Source organism: Tamandua tetradactyla, chromosome 3 (genome assembly GCF_023851605.1).
Source record: "Tamandua tetradactyla isolate mTamTet1 chromosome 3, mTamTet1.pri, whole genome shotgun sequence".
Lineage (NCBI taxonomy): Eukaryota > Metazoa > Chordata > Mammalia > Pilosa > Myrmecophagidae > Tamandua > Tamandua tetradactyla.
This window is the reverse complement of record NC_135329.1, coordinates 10,784,336-10,799,976: the sequence shown is the minus strand read 5'-3', so window position 1 is coordinate 10,799,976 and position 15,641 is coordinate 10,784,336. Positions and strand designations below refer to the sequence as shown.

At 52.8% G+C, this 15,641-nt stretch overlaps 1 protein-coding gene across 8 annotated transcripts in view; it reads right to left on the bottom strand.

Moving 5' to 3' along the window:
• Window positions 1–1,449: 1,449 nt before the first annotated feature.
• Window positions 1,450–15,641, bottom strand: part of MAPRE3 (microtubule associated protein RP/EB family member 3) — a 52,551-nt gene continuing 38,359 nt past the window's right edge. For 4 of the 8 annotated variants that reach the window (XM_077152366.1, XM_077152364.1, XM_077152363.1 and 1 more), the window contains 6 exons: window positions 5,915–6,042; window positions 5,155–5,300; window positions 4,308–4,509; window positions 2,924–3,078; window positions 2,632–2,784; window positions 1,450–2,354 (listed from right to left, as the gene is read on the bottom strand). In XM_077152366.1, coding sequence (XP_077008481.1) covers window positions 2,286–2,354; window positions 2,632–2,784; window positions 2,924–3,078; window positions 4,308–4,509; window positions 5,155–5,300; window positions 5,915–6,035 — 846 coding nt within the window. In that variant the 5' untranslated portion in view covers window positions 6,036–6,042 and the 3' untranslated portion in view covers window positions 1,450–2,285. Of the gene's footprint in view, window positions 2,355–2,631; window positions 2,785–2,923; window positions 3,079–4,307; window positions 4,510–5,154; window positions 5,301–5,914; window positions 6,099–13,150; window positions 13,437–15,641 lie in introns of those variants that run through there. The other 4 variants (XM_077152361.1, XM_077152362.1, XM_077152359.1 and 1 more) reach the window with 4 other exon arrangements.

The following is a 15,641-nucleotide window of genomic DNA, read 5'->3' as shown; positions in this document are numbered from 1 at the left end:
ATGTTCCACATTTGAGCTGATCATTAATAAATTTATTTTCGGTTCACTGGCTTACCTCTGCTGAAAGACCGACAGCAGTAGCCTCTTTTTGCTCAACACCTTCTGTGCCACATGTATGGTCATAGAGGGGACATTTTTTGGAAGCGGAACAGAACTGACTCTCCATAGAGGGGGAGAGCCTCTAAGGAGGGGTCTGCTCCATGGTGGAAACACACAGAAGGATGGATGGGGAGGGGCTTTCTTTTTGTTAATGCAGTTTGGTAACTTATCTGTTGTAACTTGGCATTTGGGGGATACAAGTCATTTGTAACACATCCAGAGACCTTCTCTAAGCATCTTCACTGTGTCAGGCACTGTGCTAGGTGGACGTGGCAGGATGCAACTCTGGCCAGGAGCACCTCTGTCTACGGGGGTGGGAGTCAAAAGGAGGTGGCAAGGGGAGTGGAGAATGAACAAATAGGATTTTCTTATTTAAGGCTTCTATCTAGAGCCATTAGGGAAATGGTGGTGTTCTGGAAAGAGGGTTATGGGGGAGGGCCACAGAAGAAACACAGCCCCAGCTGCATCTCTGGCATCCTCGGGATGGTGAGGAAACATCTACCAGGGCTGGCCAGAAGCTGGAGGAGCATTCTAGAAGTCACACCTCTGTGGCCTAACGGAATGGGTGCTGACCCTCGGGAGGTATGCTTCGAGTCCCAGTTTTCAGTACTTTGAGCAAATCAGGTCACATGGGGGCCCCAGTCCCTTCGTCAGTGAATTAGGGGATCAAGGTGAGATTGATCTTGGTTCTGACATTCCGGATTGCAAAATGTAAACTTTTAAAGGGGCCCAGTACCCCCGGTCATTTCAGGGCTTTTGGTCCCTGTTGGGCTTGTAGAATATCGCGTATTGTGGCCCCTGGCCTGGGCACACACCAGGAAGTGGGGGGGTGGGTGGTGGCTGGGGCTGTATGGATGGCACAGAGGGCTTCCTGACCCCCCACTCCCATGAGGGCCTGTGCTGTAGGAGGAACAGCGCAGACTTTGCTTTCCTTCTGGACTTCAGCACTCGGAGCTGCCAGCCCTTTGTAAGCCGCCCAGCTCTCTCACACGTGAGCCTTTGTCTCCAGCTGGATCACAGCTGTGGGGTGCTTGAGCTCTGACAAGGAATGGGGGACAACATGCAGTCTGGCTGGCCCAAAGGAGAAGAAACTGAGCGCTCCACGACCACTCTGCTGGGCTCCCCACCTCAAGGCCAACAGCCCGGACTTGGCTTCTCCTGTGGGTCAGGGCTCGAGGCTGCCTCGCCTGCTGGGAGCCCTGCCGCCAGGGAGAGGCCACGGGCCAGCCAGGGCCTCCGGACATGGGCGAGGGTGACAGAGATGCGGCCACCGCCTCAGGAGAGAAGATGCACTCGGGAGGAGAGAGGCACCACGCACCCGGCCGTGGCTCCCTTGAGGGAGACGTGGAATGGGCTTTTACCACACACGTTTATTTAAATAAAAGTGAACACATATGCAGGCTGGGTGGCCTGAGGGGGCGGGTGGCAGGGAGGTGGCAGATGGGAGGCAGATGTCCCTGGGGTCTGGGCAGAGTCCGTGTGGCGTGGACCAAGCTGCAGGAGGGAGTGGCTGGGGCCTCAGGGCTCAGAGCAGGGGGCCTGGGGAGGGGGACAAGCCCAGTGCCAGGAGGGCCACTCCATTCCTCGCGTGCTCCCCTCCCCCTCTCTGCCCAGTGGGGCCTCCAGCACTGCCCCCTCCCCGTCCCCCTCTCCTGACATCAGCCCTCCCACAGCCACTTGGGAAGTCAAAAGGCAAAAATAAATAAGAATCATCGGTGAGTCCTGCCCTGGCCCCCGGCGACGGGGAAGGAAAGCCAAGCCAGGCACTCTGCCCCGGAGCCCGTGCTGTCAGCCCTGGGAAAGGAACAGGTAAAGTGCAAGGAAAATCCAGTAAGTAAAAATATACCAATGACTTTGTCAAATATACAGCTGCTGGCTGTCGGGGAGCAGGTGGCTGGCTGGGGGGGGGGCGGGGGTGGCAGCAGCACCCGGGGAAGTGTTAGCCAACACAGCATGGAGACAACGGAAATAAATAGGGGTGGGCTGTGGTCAGGGTGCCACAGGAAGATGGAGCCTCTGCCTGCTCACCTGGCCCACCCCCCACGCCCCCTGGCCGGGCTCCCCAAGGCTGCAGCCCTGACAAAGCACCCGGCCCGGCTGGCTGGAAGGAAAGGATTATAATGTGGGGGAGGGCGCGGGGAGGGGAGGTCCGGGAGGCCGCGCGGTCAGCCAGGCTGGAGCTGCCCTCAGTACTCGTCCTGGTCCTCCTGGTGCTGCTCCTCTATCTCGTCGTCCTCCGGGGGTGCGAAGCCTTCCTGGGGGGTGGGAAGGGGTGGGGGAGGGGTGAGCCTGGCGGGCCCGGCTGAGGACATCAAGTTCTCTCGGTGGCTTGGGTGCCCGGGGCCGGGTGTCAGGGGCCCTGAGGCCTTGTCCTACTTTCCCTGCTGGTGCTCATCATGTCCTGGGACTGGTGACTTCACCCTTGTCTCCAAGATCCCCCTTCTGGTCCTACAGCACCTTGTGGCAGGGGTGGAGGGGGTGAGGGGAGGGTCCAGGGGGCCTGGGCCTCAGCAATTTGTGGGGAAGCCTCACCTCGGTGGCATAGAGGATGCCAATGATGCCTGAGATGACAGGGCTGTTTTCACTTTCGTGTTCCTGGCAGATGAGCTCAATGTCACGAAGTTTGCTGAAGTAGAAGTCACGCTCCTTCTCCAGCCCATCCACTGTCAGCTTTAGGTCCAATAGCTGCTCAGAGAGAAAACGGGGTTCGGGCCAGGGGTTCCTGTCAGAGCCCCCTGCCTGCCCTCGTCTTGTCCCAGCTGACCATCACGGGTCTGGTTTCTGGGGCAGGGCTCTCTCCACCTCCCCTGCCCGCCCCTCTCACCTGCTGGTTGAGTTCAAGGATTTGGGCATCAGTCTCATGGCCACCGTTCCGGGCTGATGGGGGATTCTTCCGGAGGATGCAGGGTGGGGCCACGTTGCTCAGCCGGCCAGAGGTCTGCATGTTTTTGGGGCCTGTGGGGGACGTCCTCTGAGGAACTGGCCAGAGGAGAGACAGCCAGATGAGGCCAAGAGGCCCACGGCTCCCACAGCACGAGGCAGGCACGTGCGAGAGGCAGGCACCCCGCCCCCGCCTCCCACCCAGGAGGGCATCGCATCCAGGCCTCCAGGCTCGGCCACACATGACACTACAGCAGCTCCGCAGCCCTCTCCGCAAGCCTATGAGCGCGGGGACAGGAAGACTAAGGAGGTGTGGGGGAAGGTGGGTGCTGGCCTGAGGAACCCTGGGGAAGCGGGATGGAAGGGTTCGGGGCCCTTTTGTCCCGATAGCTGTGGCCTGATAAGCAGCTGCAGCAGGGTCTCAAGTCTGGCTCTCCCTGGGTCACAAGCCCCAGCCCCAACCTGAGAGTCTCGGGAGTGGAGGAGACCCGAGGCCTTGGCCCTCCCGGGCCCTGGGCTCGGGACGGGCTCTGCCGCCCTCTGCTGGGCTCGGCAGGCCACGGGAACGGCAGTGGCTGACGCAGGGCCCGGGGACGCCTCCCCGCACAGCCGGCATGCGGGGCCGCCTGTTTTCTGGCTCCTACGGCTCCTAGAAAGAGCTGGCTGCTTCTAACGCAAAGCAAGCAGGTGAGTGGGGCAGGTCCAGGCGGGGCAGCAGCACAAACCGAGGAGCTAGCTCTGCTATGACGGGTTCAGATGCGGGCTGGGGCTGCTCATTTCCCTTTCTCTCCCAACCCTGCTGTCCCCCAAAGGCCCTGATGCTTCTTCCCCAGACAGAGCCTCATGTCAAGAGACTCATCTCTTGAGGGCCCAGGGCTGGGGGCCTCTGAACGGAGGAAGGTCTGATCAAGCCTGGCAAATGCCCGCCCCTGGCATCCAGTGGGGAGGGCACAGGGTGGGGGCTGTGGTGCTGGCACCAGGACTTTGGCTGGACAGATCTGGACAGAGGAACCATGCTTCCTGACTGCCCCTTCATCCTGGGGCTAGCAAGGGAGCTCCGGCTATGAAAGGAGAGCCCCGGGTGTCTTACTGCCAGCTGCCACCACGGCTGGTGCTGGCGGCTCTTCTCTTGTAGGAATTTGTGGAAACCTCTCACCCCTACTGTGTTTCTGCCTGGTCTAAGCAGGCAGCAGGCGGCGTCATCTGAACTCCGTGATAACAGTCTCCTTCAGGCTGGCAGGGCCGGGCCGGGGGGCACGGGGGCTCCTGGCTGTTTCGCCCTGCCGGCCCGGCCCCCCCCTCGCCCTCCCCCAGCTAGGGCACGTTACCTGCTGTGCCAATGAGTTTCTTGGATTTGTTGAAGATCTGATCACCTGGGTTAGGAGGTGGCGCTACGTCCTGGCCCTGCCGCGCCAGCAGAGGGTTGTAATCCTTTCCATCATAGTTTGCGTCAAAGAATTTCTTAAACCACTGAATAAACTCAAAATTATCTTGGAATTTTCCTTTCACTAATTTCTCTACGGGAATGATCTGAAATAGACCACACAAGCAGAGCACTTTAACCGCGGGTTGTTGTAGGGCCGACTTCCTTGGTGAGAGGCCACTGCTCTCAGGAAAGCAGCCCCCGGGCTCAGTGTCCGCCACCTTCTCCACCTGGCCCCCCTCCCCTGGCACCAGAGATGATGGGGGGCGGGCGCTGGCAGGCCCCAGCCTGGGACCCAGAGCCATCCCTTTCCTCCAGGACCAGGAAGAGCTGTGTGGGCAGGGGTCCCTTGGGCCTGCTGCCTGCATGTGGGATGGGGGCTCCTAGAACCCAGAGGCCTGGGGACATCAAGATGGTAGAGTGAGCCAAGTTGTGTCTCTCTCTCAGGCCCTAGAGAGAGACACAACTTAATAGAAGCAGAGAATACAGAACCTCCGTTCCTCAGATGGGTGGGATTCCACAGGAGAAGGAAAGAAAAGGAATGTCATCAGGATAAGATGGTGAGTGTAGTGGGGTTTTCCGCTGTGCCTTGAGCTGGGGAAACATTCCTTCTGGAGAGAGTCAGGGGATGGAGAGAGGTGCTTGGAGGTCCCCAGTGGCCCCAGCTGCCTGGGCTGGTGGGTCGTCTTCTTTCCCAGGTCACATAGCTCCTCAGGTCCCCCCTATCCCCTGCCCCGAGCGCAGGCACCTACTTTGTCAACACCCATCTTCTTGAAAGCTGCTTGCAGCACTTTGAAGTTGTGGATATATTCGTGTTCTAGCTTGGCCTGGAACTTCACCTTCCTCAAGTGCACACAGCCAGGGAAGAGCATGTCCATGAACTGGCAGTACGCAGCCCCTGTGGGTCCGCATGGCTGGTGAGGGGGGCCGGGCTGCTGGCCTTCCGCCTGGCCTGCTCTCTTGCACTTTCCCAGGCTCCCTCCTGCCCGACTCCCCCAAACCTGCCCCCTTCTTCTCCTGCCTGGTCTCAAAGCTGGGGCCAGTCCTACTTTCTGGACAGATCTGGCCAGCCTCCTCTCAGCTTTCCAAGAATAAGAGCAACTGCTATTTTATTGTGGCGTATAATACTAAACACTTCCTATAGGTACCTTAATAACAGCAGCAGCCCTAGTTAGATGGGTGATATCATTTCCGTTTTATGGATGGGAAAACAGACCTAGAGAGGTGTAGCCACTTGCCCGGGGATCCATTGCAAGGACAGTTGAGCTGTGGCCCAGAGTGGCTGGACTGGACCTTGTGCTTTTAACCTCCGGCTTCACTGTCTCTCCTGCCTCTCAGTCCCCATTACTCCTGCACTCTTGCATCCCTCCAGGTGCCTCTCCTGCTCCTGCAAGTTGAGGGCCTTGCAGCACCTTAATCCCAATCACAAGCTCCAGTCCCCGCTGCAGCTGCCCTGCTTTACCTCCTGCTCCCTTCCCGGCCCTCGGCGCTCCCCCACCTCCGGCCTCCTACCTGAACACAGCTGTTCTATCTTGGTGTAGTTGAGGTGCAGGGAGTCGTTGACCCAGGCGAGCATATCATGGCGACTCAGGTTTTCACTGGTCACGGATGTGGAGTACACATTGACGGCCATGCCCCAGCTGTGGAGCAGAAGGAAGGTGAGGTCAGCACCCGGGGGCCTCGTGCTGTACTTTAGCTGTACGGAGAGAAAGAGCTGGATGGTTCCTTAGGAAAAGGGAGGTATTTGCCATCAGGCAGGCCCTGCAGTTTACCCTCTTGGAGAAGGGGTACTTTTTCTTTCTTAAGCATTTAATATGTCTAATATATGCTACACATGTGCTAATAAGAGATGACCTTGGCCCTCAGGGAGTTTTCAGTCAGGCAAGTAAGTCCTTGCAGTGTGGAATGCTGGGGAGCACTGCAGGCGCATGCCAAGTCCAGGGAGGACACACAGAGGGGAGCAGTTTGTTCAGCTTGGAGGGGTCAGCAAAGGCTTCAGAGCAGAGGGGTAGGAGCCTGGAAGGAGGAGGAATTCTCCACACATATAAAGGGCATTGCAGCCACAAGGAATTGCATGAACAAAAGCGCAGCTGATTCCAGGAACTTTAAGTCACTCAACAGGCCAGGAGAGCAGGTTTATGTTGAAGCGCGGTGCCATGAAGGACTTTGTTTACCATGAAGAGGGTTCTGGACATTCTGTTTAGACAGTGGGAATCCATGAGAGGAGTTTAAGCAGATGGTAATGAGACCAGATTCATGGCCCTCCTCCTATAGCCACAGGCACCTAAACTCTGCTTGCCCAGAACTTTCCCTTAAAACACATTTCTCTCCCTGTATTCATCATCTCATAAATGTTACCATTAGCCACCCATCCAAACCTGCAGGGTTACCCTCAAAATCTACTCTCCTCATCCTCACCCAGCCCCATAACCCATCTCCTTGAGAGCCCTCTGCTCTCCACCTCTCCTGGAGCTGTCAGGATTTCCACAGACACTCTCTCCAGCCGAGGGGAGCAAGAGCCTCCTAAAAGGCCCGGCCACCTCTCTGGCCACCTCCGACACCATCATGGTAGGGATCTATCTAAGAGCAGCCCTGGCTGCTCCCTCCCCAGTTTAAAGCTGGCTGTCTTTGTCTTGCAGACCTTAACTGGGCAGTACTCATAATGTCAAAACACATTTTGCGAATCAGTGTCTGAGATTTTAGTGTGGGGATGCGGTAGGGTGAATTATGTACCCCAGAAGAAAAAAGTGTTCCTAATTTTAACCCCATCCCTCTGGGTGTGAAGCCAGTGTATAGCAGACCTTTGGAAGATGTTATTTTAGTTAAGCTGTGACCAGCTGAATCAGGATGGGTTTTAATCCGATTCCTGGAGGCCTTATAGAGAGAAAGCCACAAGGAGGGGCTAGAAATGGGAAGTCAGTGGAACCCGGGAGAGAATGGAGAGGACATTGCCATATGTTGGGAAAGCCAAGAAACCAGCCAGAAGGCTACTGAACCTGGGAAGAAACAAGTCAATTCCCATTGTTTAAGCCACCCCATTGTGTGGTATTTGTCATAGCAGCTTTGGGAAACTAAGAAAGGTTTCCTATGAACAATTTGGGATTTGGGGCTTCTTTGCACAAGCCTAGGCTGACGTTCCTGCCTGGCAACTGATGGCTAGAGCTGAGTGGCAGGGGCTCCTCTGGCCAGCAGGCTCAACTTCTCCTGATCCTGCCCTCTCCAATCCCCCCACTCCCACCCCCACCCCATAATAGGCCATGCGGCACTTGCTGCTCATCGCTTTCTTGGACTGTTAGGAGAAGAGGGAAAGATTTCTTGTAATTATGTCTTTATCGGAAGTGGGAAAACAGTAGATCCAAAGAACTGTGTATTTCAAGAGTTGTGAGAGTGCATATTTCTTTCTGGAAGTAAAGACTATTTCTCCAGGTTTAACATTCAAAGCATGTCTGTGTGGGAAAATACACTCAGCCCACCTCCCTGTCCCCTGTAGGTATCTGCGTTATAACATGACCTCTCCCCATCCATTACCAAACTCCTAAACAGCCTAAGAAGTTCTCTGTGTTTTGAGCCTGACCTGTCCAGCCTCCCAATTTGCTCCCACTCTTAGGAGCCTTGGGCAGGTCCCTGTTCACCGGGGTCTCCTCGTTCTCTACTCCAGGGGCTCTCAAAGCTGAGTTCCCAGACTCCTTAAATAGGAATCAACTTGCTAGAAATTCAAATTCTTGGGCCCCACACCAGACCTACTGAATCAGAAGCTGCATTTTAACAAGATGTTCAGTGTCAACTTGGCCAGGTTATGGTATCCAGTTGTTCGGCCAATCAAGCACGGGCCTGATGTGAGGGGATTTCATGAATTTAAATCATGTCAACTGATTGCATCTATGGCTGATTCCATCTGCAATCTTATTGATTGCAGGAGACTGCCTTCAGTAATGAGAGAATCAGCTAAAGGCTTTAAAGGAAAAACTGGTGAGTTCAGCCTCAGAAGGGAGAACTTCTAGGCCTACTTCCTGGGGAATTCACAAAACCATCACTGGAGTTCCCAATTTGTGGCCTGCCTTATAAAATTTGGACTTGCCAATCCCCATGGTTTCGTGAGTCAATTCCTATAATAAATCTCTTAATACTTCTAAATGGAGTTCTGTTTCTCCGTTGGCCTCTGACTAATACAGTTTTTGGTACTAGAAAGTGAAAACAGCTTTGAAATTGGGTAACAGGCAAAGACTGGAAGAATTATGAGGTGCTTGCTGATGCTGCCTCAGTTTTGGACCTCTCCTAGCCTCAAAACTGTGAGCCAATAAATTCCTGTTGTTTAAGCTGATTGTATCACATTTGTTTTAGCAGCGAGGAGACAAAAACACCCAGAGAATTTGCAGTAAAGTTTGAGAAGCGTTGGTTTAGAGAGGAGACTCAAGCAGCATCTGCTCTTCCAGGAGGCGGTCTCTGCCCCCTCACTGCCCCCACCCCAAGTATATATAATGGGAACTCATTGTGAGTACTTTTAACTTTAATGAACTTTTTTGAAGAAAAATTGAGATGAAATCCGCGTTTATTCCTAGTCCTTCCTCATCTTAAAAATAGACTTTGTCCCTCATTTCCCAGGGAAAGGAAAGCCAGGGCCAAAAAGCCAAGAGAAACTCAAATTAATTATTGTCTTGGGAGCTTCTAAGGACTCAGGATTTGGCAATTTCAGAGATTTTCAAAACCTTCACTTGCATCTCCTCTCACACGTCGGCTCTGAGCCTGCCACCCCATATTCCCGCCCTTATGTTCACCAGCCAGGCTTTCCTGTTTGCATGCCTGTGCCCCCTTGCCAGGGACCTCCTGGAAGCCAGGAGTGGTGTTTCCACAGCTCGCCCCCGGCAAGGGGTTTAGTAAATTTGCTGAGCGATGGAGTGATGCCCCCTTAAGTCCTCTCTTCTGTCTTGTATCACCTTCTGGCCTAGACACTCGCTGCTCAACCTTTAAGACTCATGTTCTCCAGGAAACTTTCTCTGAAGCCTTCTGCACCTCCTGTGTGCTTCTATAGCACCCCAAGCATACCTCAAGCATGACATTTATCACATGATGTTGAAATCAAATCTATGTCCCTTCCTCCTAAACTTCTTCAATGGCCGGGCCACATTTCATTCATATTAGGGTTCCTAGCCATCCTCGGTGAACATTAATTGCCCAACAGCGATGTGGAGTGGAACTGCAGAGACTAGAGTTAGAAGGGTGTTTCTGCATTTCCAGGAGCCTCACGTAAAGTAACATCAGTAAGAGAGGACAGAGTGGATGGCAGGCCAGGTAGGGCCAAGGAAAGTTAACTTTATTTAGATGAGTACGTATTTTGTTAGAAACTGTGAGAAACAAATAATTTGCCCTTGGTCTCAAGGAGTTCAGAGTCTTGCTGGGGAGACAAACAATGAGAACAGTATAATCAAATGCCCAGAAATTTAGTGAAAACAGTAAATATTATTCAGGAAGCCAGGAAAGAGGGAGCCAGCAGAGTTAGAGAGATGGATTCGAATAGCCCCCAAAGGATGGGCAGTCAGGTTCTGCCAAGTGTCCTGAGGTCTGCAGAGGTGCCTGCTGGGGACCAGCTGCAGAAGCCAGAATTATTGCTGGGAGCCTCCCACAGGCTCATCTACTCATGAGTCATGCTGTTCCTAGGTCCCCTGGTCCTTATGGGACTGGGCCAGTGCTGGGTCTGCTCTGCTAAGTCTCAGAGAGTCTGGGCTGGTGGGTGAGGGTTCTGGGAGGTATATGGTGATCTTAGGTTGGCCCTGGACGTTTCTGAATCACTTTAGGGATTTTGTTCTGTTCGAGTGTGAACTTCAAGGCTGGTTATTGGAGAAAAACAGAGGTGATGGTCCTAGTTCAGACTAGTCTTCCAGTTTTCTTATTGAAATCATTTGAGCTTCAAGGGTCTTTCAGCCTGAAGGCAACCTTCCTGCAGCTCCCCAGGACTGGGCTGGCTGATGGTACAGGCTTGCTCTATTGGAACCAGACATGCTAAGGGCTGGCATGCTCTCCAAGGGAGGATTTTCAGAACAACTGTGGAGATTCCGATTCAACAGGCTGGAGTGAGCCCAAGCAGAACTATTTACTGAATACCCCAGGTGACTGCGGTGCACAGCCAGGTGGGCGAGCCACAGCCCTCAGCTGATGCACACGTGGATCTGGGATTGGGTGGCCTGTGTTGCAACGGCATAGGCTGGGTGTTCCACCACCTCCCTGGAAGGGACAGTGTTAGTGTCTTTCTCCCTGGTACATAGAAAACATCTCCAGTTTCTCTCCTACAACAAAACTAAAGACTTTGCTAGCAGGACTCCAAGAGTCACCAAGAGCTATGTAGGGGCTTGGGAAATGTCCCAGTGCCCTTAGCTTGGCCAGAAATTCCTAGTTCTGATGGCACCTGATGGGAGGACATTTTCCACACCTTTAATCAGTCTGAATCTAGAGCCCCACAAGTGGCAACCATGCCTGTAAGAAGGAAGTTGGGAAAATATGACTCCATTCTGAGGCTACCAGTCAATCATGCGGTCAGCCCTTACGAGGAATTCAGGGACATGGGTTGGACTCAGCAGCTCATACTAAGAACAGGGCCTTTGTCTCTACTCAGGACTGGTTGGGTCCTTTCAGCTGGTGAGGCTCTCTGCCCTGACTGGCGTCTGTTTTGGTTCAAGAGGACTCATCCGAGGCACCCAGGGGTCCATGCGAGGATTCTCTGCCATACTTGCTAGAGGGTCACAGAAGCCAGCCTCCTGGTTTCCCTATTGCTCGCAGTGATGGGGAGGGCAGAACGCCCTTCCCATTCTCCTCTCCTGGATTTGGCCTTGGGAATGGTGCTAACTGTGGCCAGCAGGTGGCACCCTGGTCCTAAGCAAAGACTCCTTTAAATGCTGCCCCGCCCCATCCCCAAACCATCTCCAAACCCACACTCTTGCTTAGCTTAAGATAGAAAAGTGAGTGCCCCTAAGTTTGATCTGGTCCTCAAACCTCAAAGATGGTTCACTCATCAGCCTGAGATGTCAGAAAGGGGGTTGAATGGATGGCTTATTTCCACCAAGACGTCCTTCCAAGAGATGGACTGGCTGGAATGGCCTGGAACACCGGGTCTGTTCTGAGACTCTGGATTGAACTAAACCAATTATCTATCCCCTAAAACCACAAGTTGAAATCATGAACTGGTCCAACGTCTGATGGCCTTTTGGACTGGGAGATGACCAGCCTGGACTCAAGTCAGACCAGCTCCTGGGGACAGAAGTGTGTGAAGCATTTGCTCACTGCACCATCTCTGTGTTTCTGCCATTATCTTTGGCACATGGTGACTATAAGGAGAAATGTCCCCTGGCTGGGTTGTAGCAGCCCCAGGCCAGCTGGAAAAACCCCATTAAGGAGATGGCCTTGGGAAAAGCTGCTCTGCAGGGCCTGGACTCCTACTATCAGGCTTAATCTTGTGATTTTGCTAAATCATTTCCTATGCTAGAACCATACATTTCACGGTGTATTCAGAAGGGACAGGACAGCCGGTTGTAGTTCTCCTTAGGAGAGGTGGGGCTACTGGTCATTCTGCAGGCGAAGGGCTGGAGAAATGGTCACTGTGACCAGATCATAGTATTCCATGGTCAGAAGGGTTTCTAGAAACCATGTGTTTTTTTCTCAGACACCCAGGACCAACTGCACTCAGATCTAGCCCTTATATCCCCTAATCACAAAGATGGCCAATAAGTCCACAGAACTCTGAAATCTCCCATTTTAACATTTTATAAGTCAAGTCATGATTTTATAAGTCATGGCATACTTTACTGCCAGCCTGCATGTACTTTTAGCTTTTTATTATTATCATTATTATTTTATTAGAGAAGTTGTGGGTTTACAGAACAATCATGCATAAAATACCAGATTCCCACATACCATCCTATTAACACCTTGCATTGGCATGGGACATTTGTTACAATTGATGAAAGCACATTTTTATAATTGTACTATTAACTATAGTCCATCGTTTCATTCAGGGTTCACCATTTGTGTTGTGCAATTCCATGGACTATTATTTAAAAAGTCTTCCGTGGAAAGAAACTAACTTCTACAAACATGTCTTGAAGATAACTCAGAGGCCTCCAGGCTTCTCTACTTCCCTAGGGTAACGTCTATCCAACCTCAGCACAGTTCTGGCTGGAAGGACCGGTGATAACCCCTGCAGCCCCCCAGGTGCACCGTCTGTCCCAGCAGGGCTCTGAAAGACCCCCAGTGTCCAATCCTGCAGCAGGCAGCAGCCTGCCTCCACAAGCTCCAAAATGGCAGTGGGTTAAGAATACCAGAGCTCCAGTCAGACCATGTGGATTCAAATCCTGCCTCTACCATTTCCTAGCTGCTCGACTTTAGGCCTGTTTCCACATCTATAAAATGGGGACGGAAATAGTCCCTCCCTTACAGAGCGGGGATGAGAATTAAGTGAGCCACAAATACTGAGCCCAGAGCCCGTCACACAGTGAGAATTTGGTCAGGGTTGTCAGCATTCCTGGGGTAGACAGTAACCCAAGGCACACAAGCAGGTGGCCGGCCGGCACACATCCTGCCTCTGCTCTCCAAGACCTTGGAGTGGCCAGTCCAGAAGCAAGACAGACCTTTGAACTGAACTTTTTTCTACCCCCACTGCTTGGGGACAGCCAACTGGGCTTCTTGAAGCTCAGCCTCTGGCTACAATCCCTTCCCAACTCTAGATTTCCCATATACTGCCATTTGTAGAAGCCATCTTACCTGCCAGGGAACTGGAACCAACGCTGGGGGATTAGAGAGAGAACCCTGTAGAGCCTGACAAAACGTCTCCCGTTCCTGTCGTGGGGCTATGCCCATTGTCACTGGGCTACCCCCTCCTGCCCAGGCCCAGGGGGACTGAAGTCACCTGTTTGGAAAATTGCAAAATTGCCACCCCTTGCCCCCTTGGGTCACACATCCAGGTGATTCTGGGGTTGCATGGAGGCAGTATGTGCAGGCAGGGATGAAGGGTTCTGAGCGGCTGGAAGAGCCCTGCCCGCGGGTCACAAAGCCCCACAGACCCGGCCAATCACCTTCTTGTCATGACTGAGTGGGGACCTGACCCATAGAGAGGCTTAGCTTCTCGAAGCTGAATGAATCAAAGGTCTAGATAGGCAAGTGGCATAGTCCCCTGGGACCAGCACGTGTCCACTCCAGCAGATCCAGGACAGAGAGCTGTGCAGGTTGCAGGTCCAGGTAGGGGCTTCTCCAGGATTCTGTTCTCACAGACTCCGGGGTCATCTAGCTCTCCCTGAAGACCTGAATGCTGCTGAGGTTCCGGCCACTGGAGTCCTAGACATGGCTTGCTGAACAGTGACGTGGACCCTTAAAGTGGTCTCCCCCAGGCTGGCCCGGGTAACGCAGTCACACCCCTTGCAGCTGCTCCCTAGGAGTAGGAGGCCTTAAGGGGGCCTGGCCAGAGTGGTCTCCCTGGCCACAACTCAAGGGGTTAATGGGAGACCAGAAATGTAGTAAACAGAACTCTTCCTCACTTACTAAAATGACTCCATTTTAGTAGGGTCCTCTAGGTGGACAGAGAGAAAGGTAAACCCTGCTAAAGGTTCTTCCCTGGAGATCTTTAGGCTCCTCAGATGTTGACTTTCTAAGTCAACAGACTTCAACAAAGCCACCCATCAAAGGCTCCAGGCAGCAAACTCCTGGAAAGAGTGTGCTAAAGAGATTTTATGGCAGAAGATGTGGCTCATTGCAGGCTTTGCCATATGCTGCTTGGGAGACTGGGCAAGTAAGGTGCAGAGCTGAGTCTCTGTTCCTGGGTGAAGCGTCAGAAGGATGAGAGTATTAGGGCTGGGGTGTTGTGAGAAAATGAGGAACAGTCTGTGAGAACCAAAGTCTCCTCACCACCCTGCCCTGGGGTCTGAGCAGCCAAGAATCCTGGGCATGTTCAATTCATGGCCTTCTTTCCAGCAGTGACCAGGGTACTGAGTAGAGGAGGGGTCAGAGCCACTGTGGGGGAGCCGGGACAGGAGTGGCTTCTGGTCCTCTGCTGCCTGATCTTCAAAACCCTCTGGCAGAAAGAAGCCTGTGGCTTTTGGAACTATGTTACCCATTTCTTCAATTAATATGGTGTGCTGGTTTGAAAAGATGTATGTCCCCTAGAAAAGCTATGGTTTAATCTAAATCCCATTTCATAAAAGCAGAATAATCCCTATTCAATACTGTATGTTTGAAACTGTAATCAGATCATCTCCCTGGAGATGTGATTTAATCAAGAGTGGCTGTTAAACTGGATTAGGTGACGATATGTCTCCACCCATTTGGGTGGGTCTTGATAAGTATCTGGAGTCCTATAAAAGAGGAAATATTTTGGAGAATGAGAGAGTCGGAGAGAGCAGAGCAGAACGACATAGCCATGAGAAGTAGAGTCCACCAGCCAGCGACCTTTGGAGATGAAGAAGGAAAATGTCTCCCAGGGAGTGTCATGAAACAGGAAGCTAGGAGAAGAAGCTAGCAGATGATGCCATGTTCGCCATGTGCCCTTCCAGAGGAGAGACGAACCCTGACTGTGTTCACCATGTGCCTTTCCAGATGAGCGAGAAATGCTGACTATGTTCGCCGTGTGCCTTCTCACTTGAGAGAGAAACTCTGAACTTTATCACCCTTCTTGAACCAAGGTATCTTTCCCTGGATGCCTTTGATTGGACATTTCTATAGACTTGTTGTAACTGGGACATTTTCTTGGTCTTAGAACTGTAAACTACCAACTTATTAAATTCCCCTTTTTAAAAGCCATTCTGTTTCTGGTATATTGCATTTCGGCAGCTAGTAAATTAGAACATATGGGCTCAGACTGAATAGATGAATGAACGGATGAATCCATGCATGGGAGAGGGTAAATCAAGGTGTGTGCTTTCGGGTGGCAAGTGGGCTCAGAAAGGGTAGTTCTCTGGTCTCCACTTCTTGTTGTGTGACCCTGAGAGGTACTGGGATAGAGCAGGGGGGGAAGGGAGGATAGAATGCTGGCTGCACCCGAGCCCTACCCCAGATGCAGCAGGGAGCCCTGGAGCTCTCAGCAAGTGACTTTTGAAATATCTTCCTGTGATGCCAGTAAAAGAGCAACCATACAACATGGTGCTGCCCTGCCTAATTTCCTCAAGGCCGGGACACTGTGACCTGGAGGAGGACCCCCTGGGCAGGACCTGCCCTGGGTCCAGCTCGACGAGTGCCCTCAAGGAGGGAGGCACTGCTCCTGGCT